The 17781-nt window shown below is 37.9% G+C and overlaps 2 protein-coding genes across 2 annotated transcripts in view; one reads left to right on the top strand and one right to left on the bottom strand.

The window, feature by feature from the left end:
- Positions 1 to 135, top strand: part of LOC135225081 (ATPase family AAA domain-containing protein 5-like) — a 72476-nt gene extending 72341 nt beyond the window's left edge. The window contains exon 10 of the mRNA XM_064264343.1: positions 98 to 135. Within this exon, the coding sequence (XP_064120413.1) occupies positions 98 to 135 (38 nt within the window). The remainder of the gene's footprint in view (positions 1 to 97) is intronic.
- LOC135224816 (uncharacterized) overlaps positions 1 to 17781 on the bottom strand; it is a 451449-nt gene that overhangs the window by 216781 nt on the left and 216887 nt on the right. The window contains 1 exon segment of the mRNA XM_064264139.1: positions 8243 to 8904. Within this exon segment, the coding sequence (XP_064120209.1) occupies positions 8243 to 8904 (662 nt within the window).

The following is a 17781-nucleotide window of genomic DNA, read 5'->3' as shown; positions in this document are numbered from 1 at the left end:
GAAGGTCCACTCATTTAACAAGCTTCCACCTCAACTTCACATTGGATGCCAGATGCCACAGATTCCTTGCATTTACAATCTTTGATTGTTTTAACAGGTTTCCAGCTGGCACTAGATGATTTATCCCATTGTTAAGACCTAAGGTTTGTTCCGCGTGTGAGCAAAACGATTTTATTAAAATGATCATTATTCTCCATACACAACTATTATTTGACTTTTGCTAGTGGACATCTGTCAGTGTAACAACCTAATTGGGGTAAATCTCTATCTCTCTCTTCAACCATAACACTTATGATCGCTCTCTCTCTCTCTCTCTCTCTCTCTCTCTCTCTCTCTCTCTCTCTCTCTCTTAACCATAACACTTATGATCGCTCTCTCTCTCTCTCTCTCTCTCTTCAACCATAACACTTATGATGATGCTCTATCCTCCACTAAGAAATTCCAGGTTTTAGAATTATGGATAAGGCCATTGTAAACCTGTACTGACATAAACAACAGAATTGAGAAACAGCTGACGTCATGTTTTGGGAGGCAAAAGCACACTTTGAAACTGGCAAAAACACGCATCTACTTCATTGAATTTTCTATGTTTATGAATAAAGTAGCTGCAATTTTTAAACCCAGCTTTGATAATTTACGAAAGAAACGTATCTCTGAATTAAGTTCCATTTGGCAACTAAAGACAGTGATGATGTCAGTAAAATGAAATCAGCTGATATTTTGAGAATGTAAACAAAACCAGAATCCAAATGGCATATCGCTCTATTCATGTCATAAAATGATAATATGGTAATAATACATGCAATATGATTAGATGCAGTAAAACAACAGTTTTATTTAAATGATCATTATTCTTAATACAAAACTATTATTCGACTTTTGCTAATGAATATCTGTCAGAGTAACAACCTAACTGGGGGAACAGTCTCTCTCTCTCTCTCTAACCATAATACTTGAGATGATGCTCCATCCTCCACTAAGAAATTCCAGGTTTTAGAATTACGGATGAAGCCATTTGTAAACCTCTACTGGCATAAACAACAGAATTGAGGAACAGCTGATTGCCATGTCATTTTCCCTAACTATCGAGCATTTATTAAGAGTTGCATTGAAGTTGTCACATTGTTAAAACCTGCCAATTGTCAATGATGGTTTCCAAAAGTAAAAATAAAATACATACTTCCTCATTCTTCACGCAATGGAAATCTGAAAATAGAATAACAGTAAACTGAAGCTGGAAGTTACAGCTGAGGCTGAATAAAATGAATGATGGAGTAGGCGAAAGTTATGTCCGGAACTGGCAAAATCACACAATGCTTATACAATCAAGTATATATTGAGTACGTTTCAAACCCAACTTTGTTAATTTACAGGAAAAAGCATCTCTAAATTACATCTCTTCTAGCAGCTAATGGCAATGAAGATATCAACAGTACTCAATCAGTTGTGATTTTGACCCAGTATATGAGAAGGGGCAGCTTGAGGTGGGCAGTAAACATGAGACCTCATGTTTGTTAGCTATGACAAATACAAAGTGATCAAAAATTTATCACTTGTTCATACGCAGAATAAACCTTTGGTCTTAACAATAGGATGGGCTTATACTTGGAGGGAGGTACAAGTACCCTGTACCAGCTGGGAGTTCAGCCCACCTGACCACCCTTCCTAGAAGACTGAGTTCTAAAGAAGGGGGTCTGAGTCTGTGAGAGAATAGATAAGCAAATATCTGGAAACTCAGTCTGCTGCGTTTAAACACAATGAGATTTGCCTATTGTATAGAAACAAATCAAATAACTACGACCATCAGGACTCCCACACTCACCTGTATCAGACCAGTTCCAGCATATGATGTGTCTATTCTTCAACCTGGCAGTAGGAAGAAGAAAAGAAAAAGAAGAGAAAGGAGACCAGCCAACTCACTCATTCTCTCTTCCACAAAAATCGCCCTGGTTAAGATACAAACTGTCCTACCAGGGCCACTGGATGAGCCACACAACTTGTTGGGCAGCCACCGTCCAACCAAAGGAAAAGGTGTTCAAGGACCTGTGGGCAATGTCCTTTAAGTAAAAAGAAGTGAATGTGGTTTGTGGAAGCCCAGAACAGCATTCAAAATCCTATGAACAGACTTTTGCAAATGATAATTTTCTCCAGAAAATATTTAGGTTTACAGAGCTTTTCAGTTTTTAGAATTGCAGATAGAGATCGTACACCTGTAACAATGTGAGAGCTCGCTCATCCTAACATCTAATTATGGCAATTATCAATAGTTGTGTTGCTAGTGATTTACTTGAATTACCTACGGTTTTAACCATTATTACAATGTTTTGTTTGCAATGTCAATAATTGTGATGGTAGTTAACTATTGACAAAACTATCATTGAAAATTTTGGCAGGATTTATGGTTGGCCGAGATTTTTTAAAGTCAAAAGGTCGCCTTATATATGGGCATGTGTGGAAACTAGAATTTTCTTAATACCCTATGGGCAAAATACAAATTTTGTAAGAATAGGTGCAGATGATGCCAATTTGGTCCACCACAGATGAGGCTGAGTAATTCCTTCAAGTTTCCTCTTAAAAGAATTATGTGTTATAATTTCTCTTCAGCTATATGATAAATTCTAATCGCAGCACAGTGAGACTGAAAAATAATTAATGTTCACACACATATAAACTGAGGGAGGGAAAAGCAAGTTATAAATAGCTCATTGTGTTGCCAACATCTGTAACAAAACTCATGACAAATGTTGCATCAGTTTATAAAAGGTTTACATATTTTACTGTGAATATGGTGTCAACATTGATAACATACAATTAAAGCTTCCATGATATTATTTCGGTGAATTGTGAGTTGCATATTATATAGCACCCATAACATTAAGCTAATCTCTTTTCCTCAGTAATCCCATCTTCTTGTTAAGTAAATGAAAGTAAAAAATAAAGTCAATACTTACTGAACGAATATCGTTTTCAGTGCATTATACTGTTAGGCTTTGCTCGAAGAATGAATTTCATTTTCATTAATTTCACTAACCAAGGTTTTCAAGAAAGATTACCAAACTTAGGGTTTATGAAGCAATTAACAATAATCTCTTAAAATCAATAACAACTTACTATATTGCATGAGCACCAAAGAACTGACATAGAAATCAACTATGAAATAAATAAACAAACAAATCAAGAAACAGCTGTTTTACAAATTTGAAGAATTTTATTTTAATGTATTTTAGTTTACCTTTATATACTCATTTTACAATTATTTATTAAAATACTAATTCCAGTAATATTAAAATACTAATTCCAGTAATAATAAATTTTTTACAAACTAAAAAATCACTCACCTAATTACAGTAGGCCTCAATCGGCTGATTACGGGAATGTAAACATAGCCTAACCTACTTAAATGTATATGGTGGCTGATCAGTTTTTTTATGATGAAGATGGGAAGCCAGTGGTAACAACAAACATACTGATTGCTTACAGTGGTGGTGTCTGTTTTGCTGTCTTTATTTCTAACACTTGTGTGCTGGAACCTTCCAAAGTGTTGTAACTGATTGTGCTCTTGGGTATTTAGGAGCTTGGTTACTGGTTCAATAGAATTATTCAGTGTAAAATTGTAAACAAAAGCCTGTTTGTACTGTAAACTTTGTAATGGAATAGTAGTAAATAAATCTATAAGTTAACCCTTAAACGCCTATTGGACGTATTTTATGTCGAGATAAATTGTCTGTCGTGTGCTGATTGGACATATTTTACGTCGACATAGAAAAGTTTTTTTTTAAAATCGCGGAAAAATACTTACAGGCCTACCAGCCGAAAACTTTTGAATCACGCACCTTGGGGGATCCTGAGAGTTCACAGATCAAGGTGTTGTTTTGTTCACAATCGTTATGCAGGTGCGCAGGCGCGAATTTCTTTCTTATCGCACTAAAAAGTATAAATGAAATATCTCAGAAATTATTTTGTCACTTTGACATAATTTTTGCACCATTTTAAATTAGCTGTTACATGGAGTATTATATATGAAAATGTGTGCAATTTCATGTAGAATACAACAAAAAAATACTCATGATTGTAGCTTTTATCAGTTTTGAAATATTTTTATAAAAATAATGATAAGTGCCAAATTTTCAACCTTTGGTCAACTTTGACTACCGAAATGGTCGGAAAACGCAATTGTAAGCCAAAACTCTAATAATTTAGTAATATTCAATCATTTACCTTCATTTTGCAACAAAATGGAAGTCTCTAGCACAATATTTCAATTTATGGTGAATTTATGAAAAAACTTTTTCCTTACGTCTGAGCGGTAACTCTTCCAAAAAAATCATATGTGCGATTGTCGTAATGTTTGCACCATTTTTAATTAGCCATTACATAAAGTTTTATATATGGAAATCTGCGCAATTTCATGCAAAATACAACTAAAATCAACCCATGGTTGTAGCTTTTATCAGTTTTGAAATATTTTCATATAAATAACGATGTGCCAAAATTTCAACCTTCGATCAACTTTGACTCTACCGAAATGGTCGAAAAACGCAATTGTAAGCTAAAACTCTTATATTCTGGTAATATTCAATCATTTACCTTCATTTTGCAACAAATTGGAAGTCTCTAGCACAATATTTCGATTTATGGTGAATTTATGGGGAAAAAAAAAAAAATCCCTTACGTCCGCGCGGTAACTCTTCTGAAAAAATCATACGTGCGATTGTCGTAATGTTTGCATAATTTTAAATTAGCCGTTACATAAAGTTTTATATAAGAAAATGTGTGCAATTTCATGTAGAATACAAAAAAAAAAATAATCTAAGGTTGTAGCTTTTCTCATTTTCGAAATATTTGCATATAAATCATAATAAATAGAAAAAAAACTACGTTCGGTCAACTGACTACCGAAATGGTCGAAAAATGCAATTGTAAGCTAAAACTCTTACAGTCTAGTAATATGCAGTCATTTATCTTCATTTTAAAACAAATTCGAAGTCTCTAGCAAAATATTTAGATTTATGGTGAATTTAAAAAAAAAAAACTTTCCTTCCCTTTGCGCGCAGATTCTCCGCCGCAAATCTCCGAAATGCGTAAGTCGCAGTCTCGGAATATTTGCTCCGTTTCGTATTAGGTGTTTCATAGAGTTTTATATATGAAAATGTGCACAATTTCATGTAGAATACAACAAAAAAATAATTGAAGGTTGTAGCTTTTCTCATTTTTGAAATATTTGCATATAAAAAAATATATATAAAAAAATTAGACATTCGGTCAAGTTTAACTCGTCCGAAATGGTCGAAAACTGCAATTGTAAGCTAAAACTCTTACAGTATAGTAATAGTCAATCATTTATCTTCATTTTGAAACAAATTGGAAGTCTCTAGATCAATATTTAGATTTATGGTGAACTTTTGAAAAAACAAATTTTTTACGTCCGCACGTTATGAATTCATGCATCATTTTGTGATAATATTTTCTCTGTGTTGCTTTGATCATTTTACAATTGTTATATACCAAAATGATCGCAATTTAGTGTACAATACAACAAACAAAAAAATTAACTTTGTTAGCTTTAACCGTTTTGCTCACAGAGCGATTTGAATACAATTATATATGAAATTTTGTTTTTGCGCTATCATATATCACATTATTTATACGATTATAAGGTATTATTTATATATGATAATGATATTTTTTTCATTTCTGATGGTTGCATACTAAACTTCAGGCAATGACAAAAAAAGAAGCCAAAAATGAACTCTTAATCTTGAAAACTAAGCACGCTGTGATTTTTTGAAACAAATATTTTTTCCGCTTCGGCTCTCACTCTGAGACCCCCTCGGCATACGGGAGACAATTTTTATTATACCCCTTCGGCGTTTAAGGGTTAAGAAGTGACTGTTTGATTTACTAAACTATTGCTCTTCCTTTTCACCTCCCAATATCATAAACTGTCTTAAAAGCAGTTTGTATGGTGAGGCTCTGGAGGCTATGAGAGGCCCCTTTCCAGCAGCTTCATTGCTCTACCTTGAAGACCTTTCTCCTAATAACAGAAGAGTCTCCAGTGGATCCTGGCTGCAGTCATTTTAATGTCCCACAGTTTTAGAACTTAGGAGCAAGCCACTCAGTAGCCCCTGGTTGCAGACCTTGCAGAACAAATGGCTGATTAAGTATGCAATCGCAAGTATAAGGGCAACGCGCAGACTGAGGTTCCTTTCATGCCACCAACAAAAGAATCTCTCTCACTTGGCCTTGGTGAGATTGAAGGCAGAAGATTGGCAAAAATGGTGATGGCAGCAACAGCAACCAAAAACCCTCAACCTCAGTTTATAACTTTCAGGTGTGGGTCTGAGTAGAACTTGTGGACACTGGCAATTTCAAGTCTCTTCTAGGCTGAGAGAGATCTAGGATGATCCATGAACAGCTGAAGAAGCTTGAGTTATCGCTTCTATTATGACCACAGATGAGTAATCAGCATCATCCTGGAGTGTCTAGAAGCTCTAAACTTTTTCATTACAAGCCTAAACAAGAAAAGCCAAAGATTCACATGCTGACCAGGAAACCCGAGATTCAAAAGCAAACATACTGAAGCTTCGGTTGCAGAACGCTTGTCCTTTATTACAACCTGTTCTTGTAAAGAGCAGACTGGTTGTCAGCCCAGCCACAGCAAACATCACAGACGAGGCTAGGAGAGTAGCACTGATCTAACCTCTACACACAACACAGAAGGCAAAGGTTTACCTCAAGTGAGGATATGAAAACACCACAGACACTATCTGCCAAACCTTGGAAAATTTGCATATGGCATACTTATGATAGGTGAACAGCATAGAAATTATAATTCACTACACAATGGGGCTAAAAAAAAAATCACTGGGTTTTGCCTGCAAAGTTCAGGTATCTGGTAGGCTAATGTTCAGCAACATGTGGTAAACTACCAATACTTGTACCTTCCCAAACTACATAATACTGTAAATCTTACCAGTATTGATTAAAATATCACCATCATAATTATTAGTTTTGTGATCATTATGGGTACCTTATTATAAATAATAATAAAAAGGAATTGTCATAAAAATCAAAGCTGCATGTTCTGAGAGAAATATCTCCACTGTGGACCAAGTCTAAAAAGTTACACGGTATCTATTTCTGAGCTTGTAAAAGTGTTGTTATGTTTTGCATACCACATATATCTTGTTTTTAAATATCTTTTACATGCAGTCGCCGGTTATCGGCGATCCGGCTTTATGGCACTCGTCTAGTGCCATAAAATCTGCAATTTATGGTGCCATAACAGGCCAAGTTCCGGTTACTGGCACCATAACATACCTAATAGAGGTGCCATAATGGTGCTTATGGTGCCAATAACCGGATATCAGCGCCAACAGCCCCATTATGGCGCTATAAATTGCTGAGTTTCGGTTAATGGTGGTTTCCACTTATTGGTACCCACTTGGGAACGGAACCCCACCCGATAACCAGGGACTGCCTGTATTAAAAAAATAAATAAATAAAATTAGGGTTGATAATAATGATTGTTGCTGCTGGAGGCTCCACCCGTATCACCAGCTATATTTTTATACCATAAACTCTGTCATGTTCATAAGCTTCACATACTTGGGGAGTATCACCTGAAGGGCACTTTAGTACGACAAGTATTGTTATGACAACAGTGGAAATAAAATGCACAGTGATAGTCATGGAAGACTGTCCTCACTCGAGATGTATAAAGAAGGAGAATGCTTAACTTATAAGACTGGCTACAAGCAAAAGTGGTAACCTCTCTTATACCATGCTGCTATGATATTTTCATTGTAAATTACTATCCTGTTTGTCTGAATTCTATTTTACTGTTACTTTCATTTTTCCTAGTGGCTTGCTATAAAATGTTTTCTGCTCTATCTACTAATCTGCTTTTGATTTTCCTTATAAATTACAGTATACTTCATAAAAAGATTCTTTTTCTATCCCATTTGCAAGTTGTTGGTTTTTTTACTCAATATTTATATATTTCAATACTATTACATGCTTACTCGCAAATAATAGTAATATTCCTTGATGAAATGGGATGAATGGAGTTATATGTCCTAGGGTCTTCTATGCCAATAAATATAATATATTCTTTCAATTTCAACAAATACTGTATACAACTACAAAAAGATTATTATAAAAAATAAACATTACCCATACACAAGGAATCCAAGTGATCACACCCATACTTCTGCAATAAATTCTAGAGAAATCTACCTACCTTTCCTGGTCGAATCATCTTGTTTAGTATTTCCAAGCTTCACATCTTTGGTTTTACATGTCTTGGAACAAGTGACTTTCAAACTGCTCCTGGTAACTGTCTCAATTTCACTTATATCTGAATCTTCACTGCTGCTCATGTCTTGAAACATCCTCTTCACTTTAATGGCTGCTTGTCGTGATGGCCTTGAAGTAACAGATCTACGATCTTCATTAACATTGGGATTTTTGTCTGTCTTTTCTTTTTGCCTCGTGGTTTCCAAACTTTTTTTCATATACTTTTTTTTATCTTTTACTTTAACAGGCTCTACTTCTTTAGGTGGTGGTTTCAAAACTAATGGGTAAATCTTAGACTTTTTGGATGGGGTCTTTCTTGCTTTATCATAAGAAGAATCCTCATTGACGATATTCACATCTTCTTCACCAACAGCTATGGATACATTTATGTTAGTTTTAGCCATCTTCTTAATAACATCATCTTGCAATGATGTAATCTCTGCAATCAATCTTTTATTTCTACTTTTAGGACTCTTCTTCCTTTTCCCAACTGTTTTTGAAGCTTTTGTTTGAGTTTGAATTTGATTTTTCATATTTTCTTGAGAACTCAGCATTTTCCTCTTAGTTACTACTTTACAGACAACTAACTGCCTTTTCTTCTTGGAACTGAAAGAAAAGAAAAGTTATAACAAAATTCCTGCACCTAAAAATATATGCAAATGAAGTAACTCATATCAGAGATCAAAGTGTTAGGTTTCATGTTGTCTCACCAATAGGGAATATGCATCATACTCAACCTACAGGGAAACAATTCAAAGCTTCTCTTTCATCATAAAATTCAAAAGCAAATTGCAAGCAATTCTTATACAATTCAAAACTTCATTCATTATAAAATTCAAAAGTAAACTGCAAGCAATTCATATCAATTCAAAATTTCTCTTTCATCATAGAATTCAAAAACAAACTGCAAGCAATCCTTAAAATCATAATTGCCTGTGAACTCTATATAAACTCTTCAATAGGAGTTATTGTGTTAAAATCACCATTATCATGTTCACATTCTACCATGACCAAGAGTAAAAGAAACTGAAATACAAACCTGAACTCATAATGAAGGAGTAGGTTAAAAGCTTTTTATGAGCATTCAACCTTCCCCATCCCATTTCATCTCTTTTTGTGCTTAATTGGGTAGATATAGTGAGTTCAGGTAGTAAACAATGTTCGAACACTTGCAAAGAGCTTTGTATCCTGATGTAAATATAGTAACATGCCTAATAAAATGACAGATTTTTAATCAAATTGTATATTTCATAGATAACAAACCAGAGGTTTTAACAATAGGATAATCATCTAGCGGTAGCTGGAAACTGGTTAAAGTAATCAAAGATTGTATAGCAAGGAATCTGTGGCTTCTGGAAACTCATGCATATACGAGGTGGATGCTGGTCACCGACCGGGCTTGGTACCTTGTGATGTGTCAGTCTTTCTTCCAACCCAATATAAGAGTCGGAGGGCTAGAGGCAGGCAGTAAACATTAAGACCTCAGGTTTGTTACTATGAAAAATACAAATTGATTAAAAATTTGTCACTTGTTCATACGAGGAACAAACCTTCAGTCGTAACAATAGGATAGACTTACACTTGGAGACAGTACAAGTATTCTGAACCAGCTGGGGGTTCAGCCCAACTGACCACCCTTCCTTGAAGATTGAGTGCTAAAAAAGGGGGTCTCAGCCCGTGGAAGAATAGATAAGCAAACATCTAAAAAACTCTGCCTGCTGGGTTCAAACACAATGAGTCATGACCAGATTCATTGCATTTATGGTAGGTAAGGAGAACTCTGTCAAAGCAAACAAACCATGTAGGCCACAGGGATTTGTTACCACTCCTCCCTCCCCTTGCTAGAGAGAGGAATGTGTGCTACTACTGAGAAGCAGATTTATCTACTACAACTACTATCCGACTTACAACCTGCTCGACATACGACCACTCGTACTTACAACCTTACTTCAGACAGTTGACCATTGAGTTACTTGGCACTGCGCCATCTCATGAGAACTCTCATCACTCAGGCATGAAAACTCTCATCACTCAGGCAGCATCAGTTTGAGTTACCCTGCCCTATCTGCAGCATCATTTGGTATTAACTGTACTGTAGACTGAATTGCAAACCAATTTACGTAAGAATCAACTTCTGACATGCATGCAAGAACCTAACCCCATTGTAACTCAATGCCTGATTGTACGTAATATATATTATTACATAAATGATTAAAATGTATTAGTAGAAGTACATTATGGTATAAAGATTGAAATAATGATTGTACATTACATTACAGTACTAAGTAGGCACTTTTATATAGCAAAGGTTTGATAGTATACCCTACCCAGTATGTTGGCCACTTTCTAAGGTTCGCCCACATCCATTCTGACTTCCAACCAGTGGGTCGGAACCAAACTTGGTTGTAAGCAGGATGGTACCTGTATATAGAAACAAATCAAGTAACTACAACCAGTATGACTGCCACACACCTGTATCACACCAGTTCCAGCATATGATGTCTATTCTTCAACCTGGCAGTAGGAAGAAAGGAAAAAAGAGAAAGGAGATCAGCCAACTCGCTCATTCTCTCTTCCACACAATCATCTTAGGTAACATACAAACTGTCCTGCCAGGGGCAATGGAAGAGCTACACAACTTGTTGGGCAGCCACACCGGATGGAAAGAAAAAGTGTCCCAAGGACCTGTGGGGGAATATTCTTCAGGTAAAAGAGTGAACATGGTTTGCCAAAGCCAAGAACCAGCATTCAAAATCCTATGAATAGACAAGTTCTTAAATGCCAGAGCGGAACCCATTCCTCTGATGTTGTGCGCTCTAGATACAGGCATTAGAAGATTGGTTGAAAGAGCAACTATATTAACAGAGGTCTCTGACACTGCCGCTGCCTCCCCGTCTTTTGTTCAGGTAACAGGGACAAACCCAGCGTCCCTTGTTGCAGGCACCAAGGCTGCAATGGACAACTGACCAAGTGATTCATGAGCCGAACCAGCACTTAAAAGATCTAGGCTATCAGCTGGTTTGCTGTCTGTGAATGAATGTATAATATGAAGAGCCAACTACCATCTTCAAACAACAACTGTTTCCAATTTGTAAATATACTAGGTCACAAACAGTTTTAATGTAGTAATCAACTTTTTGTAATTTTAGTCAGAATGACAAGGAGAACTGGGAGTCATTGAAAGCTTTTGACTGTATATATTTCATAAAACAAAATCAAACAGGCATACTACTGTGGATTTGCTTACCCATTTTATCGACTCACGTGATTATGAGTATTCTTTGGATTATCATTGTGTATAATTATTAGTATCTAATCTTATTATTTGAAAACATTATAAAACATACATACATACATGTACCATAAAAATTATCTCATCTCAGAGAGAGAGAGAGAGAGAGAGAGAGAGAGAGAGAGAGAGAGAGAGAGAGAGAGAGAGAGAGAGAGAGAGAGAGAGAAAATTACTTTTATTATTTAATAATGTTATTTCATTTACACATAAAAGCTTGAAAACCTATAAATTACATAAAAAATTAAACAGCTTGAAAACCTGTAAATTAAATGAAAAATTAAACACTTTTCCAGGGTTTCTCAAGAATTCAAAAATGTTCATGCTTGTGTGAAAAACTTGCATATGATAATTAGTTAGGTTCCAATGAAAAGTTCACGTTATTGTGAATTCACGCAACTCAAATCATGCAAGACTGAGGTATTACTATACATATAACAGAGATGGAATCTGCCTTGGAAATGTGTTGACAAAACTATTATTTAAAACGACAGGAGTCACAATTTAAATATCACCATTTTTAAAGGAAATTATATGGAGGAGTGGTATGGTAATTACATTTGACGACATCTTCGAGAGAGAGAGAGAGAGAGAGAGAGAGAGAGAGAGAGAGAGAGAGAGAGAGAGAGAGAGAGAGAGAGAGAGAGAGAGAGAGAGAGAGAGAGAGAGAGAGAGAGAGAGAGAGAGAGAGCTTCATTGGGTTATTTGTGGCTGTCGGGAATAATTGAGAGTAAATGTTTTTGTATGTTGATGTGTGTTTGGTGTTGCTGTATGAGTGTGTTTTTCTGGAGCGTGAGTGAGTGAGCTATCAAGAGAGAGAAAGAGCATAAGTGGTGGATGTATAGCTAACAAGTGGTTTGCTTGTTGGGTGATCGTCTAGGTTGTCTGCTGGCGCAGTTGCCAGGTCAGTCTATGATCAGAGTCTGTGATGGACATTCGGTTTTCCCAGAGAGTGATCTTGGCATTGGATGGTCAGTTGTATTGTGTTTTCTGAAGTTGTTTGACTTGCTGGTGAAATTGTATGTTAGCAGTTTGTTGTGCCTGTGTTGCTGAAGTTTATTGTGCTTGTGCATTGGAAGGTTGTTGGGCTTGTGAGTTCCTGTGGTGTTGTGAGTTGTTGTAGTTGTGAGTTGTTGTAGTTGTGAGTTGCTGAGTGTTGTTGGTGAGTTATGGTTTCTTGGTGTCGCAGGTAGGCTTCCTGGGTCTTGTGGCAGGCCAGAAGTGATTAAGAAAATGAAAGAACAAGTGGATGAAAGTGTGAGTGAGGAAAGTGATATGGTTGTGGTAAATGAGAAGAAAGAGGACGTACAGAATAGGGATAGATCAGAGCAGAAAGGTAAGAAGGGAGTTGAGAGAAAAGAAAGGGATAAAGGGAAGAAGATTAGTAAGGATGGTGGGCAAGATAAGAAGAGAATGAATGAAAATGAGAATAGAGTTGAGAGTAAGGTACAGGATGAGAGTGATTTGGATAGTGGTAAGTGGGAATTGGTAGGTAGGAAGAAGGGCAAGAAAGGTATGACTAAAAGTACAGATATGAGTATGGAAGAAGATTTGTTGTATTCGGAGGAGGGTAAGAAAGGTCAGAATGGAAGAAGTGAGAGTGAGAGAGAGCAGGAAGTGTGAAAGGCGGTGTATATGAGAGAGGTAACCCGATGTGAGAAGTATGAGGAATATTGTAGTAGGGATGTAGGGGACTTTTTTTAGAGAGTATGAGAAGTATTGTGTGGCTAAGTATGGGGATAACAAGAGAGTCTGGGCAAGAGAGTTAGGTAGCTTTTTGATGGGATTTTTGTTGAGCATGTATGGGATAATGATGAATGTAGGGAAAGTGCAGCATGAGTGTGTGAAAGCCAGGATTGTGGAACAGGCAAAGAGGATAAAGAGTAGCATTAGATATAGGAGAAAGTATGATGTTGAAGAGGCCAAAATGAATGTTGATGTGTCATTTGCCTTTCTATGTATGCAGGTTGGAGACATTAGCTAAGAAAAATAAGTGTAGGAAGTTAGTAAGGAAGTTGTTAGCAACTGTGCCTATGAGTGTATGAGTTTATATATCTGAAAAGTAAGGAGAAAATGAGATGGACAAATGAAAGGTTAGCATGGAATAATATTTTAGAGATAGTTGGGGATTACGAGCTAGATAGGTGTATGAAAGAGAGTACAAGTGTCAGTGTCAGGACCAAAGTAAATGAGGGTATGCCTGAGTTTTAGAAGGGCTGAGGTGAATGGCAGAGCGAGTGTTGATAGAAGCATTAGAGCAAGCAACGTAAGTGTGATGAGAGATAGAAGTACAAGTGTCGGAAGGTTAGGGTCAGTTAGCTGTGAGCGAGTGCAGAAGTGTTACAGATGTGGGAAATCAGGGCATACAAAGAATGAATGTCGGTGGGCGTTAGCAGTTTGTTTCAGGTGTGGGGTAACAGGCCATTTAGTGAGTGAGTGTAAGAAAGATAGGGATATTAAATGTCACAGGTGTGGACAGGTAGGGCACATAGCGAGTGGATGTCGGGGTACCCATGTGAATGTGATTTGCTATAATTGCGGGAAGAATGGACATTATACGAGGATGTATAGAGAGCAACAAGTGAAATGTGTCGAATGTGGAATGAATGGTCATGTAGCGAGTTTGTGTAGGCGAAAGAGGATGAGTCAGGCTGGGAATTCGGGAAACTAAGTGATAGGGGATTAAGTTGGGTGGGTCCTCTAGTGTACCACAGTATGTTTGGGAGAATGCGATGAACGAATGGTTGAGCTGAGTGTTAGTGAAAAAATGAGTCTGGGAAATCGACAGTTAGTGTTGGTAAAGTATGGAAGAAAGCAGAAGAGTGTAGAGAAAGGGAATGGAAGGAAGAAGCAAGAACTGCAAGATAAGGGTATTAGTGTTAGAGTACAAATGGTTGATGAGGCGTGTAATACGTATGACTTTCAGGGGGCTAGCTGGCTAATGCCATTTTATAAGGACAGGACTTTGACATTCATATCACTTAATAAGGTGACCAGGAGGCATGACCTGAACGGGGAGGGCTCCATAGATCCATAGGATCTATGGAGCCCTCCCCGTTCAGGTCATGCCTCCTGGTGTAACCCCAGGAGGTTGAAAGAACAGGCAAGGGGGACCCCGCACGGAGAAGCAGCCTGCCGACGAGAACCTTCGATCCTTTCTACTCGTGCCCCAGAGTACTTCAGGGCTGGAGCCCTTGTTGAAGGAATCTGAACAGGGGACCTCACCTTTACCTCTCCAGGTATTTGTTTATGCTCTGCAGTGTTAGATTGGGCCTCTGACCGAGTAGTAGTGCGGTACTGGTACGGAGAATCGAGGCACTCGGGTGCCTGTTCCCTTTCTCTCGTGCTGTGTCCTCTCCTGTATGGAGAGAAGAACCTCCATTAGTGAGTTGGGATGTACAATCCTCTGCGGATGCTTAAACATTTGGGGAGTTGTGGTCTGACCGAGGCCTCGACACAGAACTAGTTTTAGAAGCGTACTTCTTTGAACTATTTGAGGGAGCAGTTACCGAAGTACCGACTCCCTTCGCTCCCAAAACTGAAGGCTGGGCAAAGGCCTTTGAGCCAGTACCACCACCTGCAGGTGAGGAAACGCCCATGAGATAACCCTCTGCTTCCTCCAAAGAGGGAGGCAGATCCCGAGAAGACTTGTAATGAGACTTCTTGGAACGAGGAGAGATACCCTTCCTCTTTTTAGGCCGAGAGCCCTTAGAAGGCAGAAGGGGTGAGGCAGGAGCTGACAGCGACAACAAGGAAGGCAACGGCTACGACGACCTTTTATGGGACCTCTTCTTCACTACCTTTTTCAGGATGTTCGCAAAGTCCTTCATCCAGGATGATGGCTGTGACACAGGAACACTAGGCACTTGGGCCATAAGAACCGGAGCGGTCGCAGGGGTAGGTATCAGCTGCAGAGCTCCTCAAAATTCCATGCTGGAGCGTTACTGCAGTGCCTGTCACCATCGATGGTGTAGTAGTAGTTGGATGATGACTACACCAGATGTGGAACCTTCACAAATGCTGTAGTGGTGACTGAAGTGGTAGTGGGTGTCTCCAATGATTATATATTGTATAATTGTTATTGGTATTTTATGCATTGTTGAAATATAGTGGGTGTCCTACATATGGACAGCATATGGTTGATTCTAGAAGGTGTCTGTTGATGTAATTAAGTTGTGTTGTGACGTCACTGACAAGATGGCGGCGGAGGGATGTAAACAATAACACGGTGGAGTAGAGGGCACGTGCTGGTGGTGTGTGGTTGGTAGGGGAGAGCTCTCTGTTTGGTAGGAGTTTTTGGGTCGTAAGTCTTGTTGTGCTGTTGTTCTAAGGTGATTTCTGAAGTTTACTGAAGTTGGAGAAAGCATACAGGTGGGTAGATTATTCATTTGTGTAAATAAAAGGGGTTAGGCTAGGCTAAAATTCAAACTGGTAGCAGAGCGGGGTTGATCAAAGATGCCTGGATCCGACAATGAACAAAGGGAGACTACTAGATGGAGAAGGGAATGTCCTAGGTTTAGCGGGATACAAGAAGAATACCAAGAATGGAAAGGTCAAGCCAAAGATTGGCTATTGTTGTATGGAGAAGATACAAAATACCCGGTGACAGAAATGAGAATGAGCTTAAAAGGGAAAGCCCAAGAGCTAGTGGAAGCATTAGATAGAGATAAACTTACTGGTACAGAGGGTCCAAAGTTAATCCTAGAGAAACTAGATAAGGCCTATCTAAAAGACTCGATAATGGAGAATTATGGCAGAATAAAAAGATACCTTCTAATAAGAAGAGAATCTAGTGAAAAGATGGTGGACTATTCAATTAGATACGAGAAGGCAGCATCTGAGTGTGAAAGAGCAATGGGGAAAGGCGCGCTTGAAGGGGAAGTCAAGGGTTATCATGTAATAGAGCAAGCAAATCTCACGGAAAATAAAAAACAAATGGTATTATCTGCTTGTGGGCAAGAAAAGCTAGAGTACAAAACAGTGTCGCAAACAATGAAAAGACTATTTGAGGGATTAGGGACTAAAGAGGAATGGGAATGGTGGGGGTTGTCAAAGGGCAATGCCAGTTCTGGGAGAGGGAGGGAAAACCAGAGATATCGGGGAAGATGGAACCAAGGTAGGGGTGGTAGAAATCCTATAAAGAAAGAAGGGAAGTTAGCAGTATGTGCAATATGCAGCTTGGAATGGCATTGGGCTAGCGATTGTCCTCAGAATTTTCATAATAGGAAGAAAACTGAAACAAGACAGGAAGAAAATGAGCTGAAAACAGAAACTGGGACAGAAGAAGAGGTTTATGTAGGAGAAGTTAATAAAATAGTGGAAGCATCGTGGGAGGTGGTTGATGCAATTTTGGACACAGGGTGTAAATCAACAGTTTGCGGGGAATTGTGACTAGCACGTATTGTCATGGATTTGAGTTAGGAAGAGTTGAGGAGAATGAGGGACACTAGGACAGAGTCTAATAAAGTGTTTAATTTTGGTGAGACATCTTATAAGTCCAAAGGAATAATAGAAATACCAGTGATACTAAAAAACAGAAAGTTTTATTTGAAGACAGAAATTCTGCAGGGTGATATACCCTGGCTGATAGGTAAGCAAACCATGAGTAAAATGGGTATGACCCTAAATGTGAAAGAAAATTGTGTCATGATAGAAGTATTAGGGGGAATGAAAGTAGAGTTAAGAGAAGACGAACAGGGTAATTTAAGAGTACCTATAAGGAGGAGGAAGGTAGAAGAATTATTACTGGAGGGTTGGAAGGGAAAGAATCTGAGGGAAATTAAGAACACAATGAAAAAATTACATTTACAGTTTGGTCATGGAAGTGGAGATAAAATATGGAAGGTAACAGAGGAAGCACAATGGAGTAATGGGTTAATCGAAAAAGAAAAGAGAGGAAATAAGAAAGTTACTAAAAGAACTGATTGAAAATTGTGAGGTTTGTAAAAGATACAAAAGAAACCCCGCAAAACCAGTAGTAGGCTTTTCTTGGAATAAAACGTTTAATGAAGTTGTAGCAATGGATGTGGGAGAGATAGAAGAGAGAAAGTTCTTGGTAATAGTGGATATGGCAACGAGGTATTGTCAGGCCTGTTGGATAAAAGATAAGAAACCAGAAACTATAATAAAGACACTTTTTGAGTGCTGGTTTGCTATATTTGGAGCGCCCTCCAAAATATTGTCAGATAATGGGG

This window comes from Macrobrachium nipponense, chromosome 12 (genome assembly GCF_015104395.2).
Source record: "Macrobrachium nipponense isolate FS-2020 chromosome 12, ASM1510439v2, whole genome shotgun sequence".
Lineage (NCBI taxonomy): Eukaryota > Metazoa > Arthropoda > Malacostraca > Decapoda > Palaemonidae > Macrobrachium > Macrobrachium nipponense.
The sequence above is the reverse complement of the archived record's forward strand: the minus strand, read 5'-3'. Positions and strand labels throughout refer to the sequence as shown.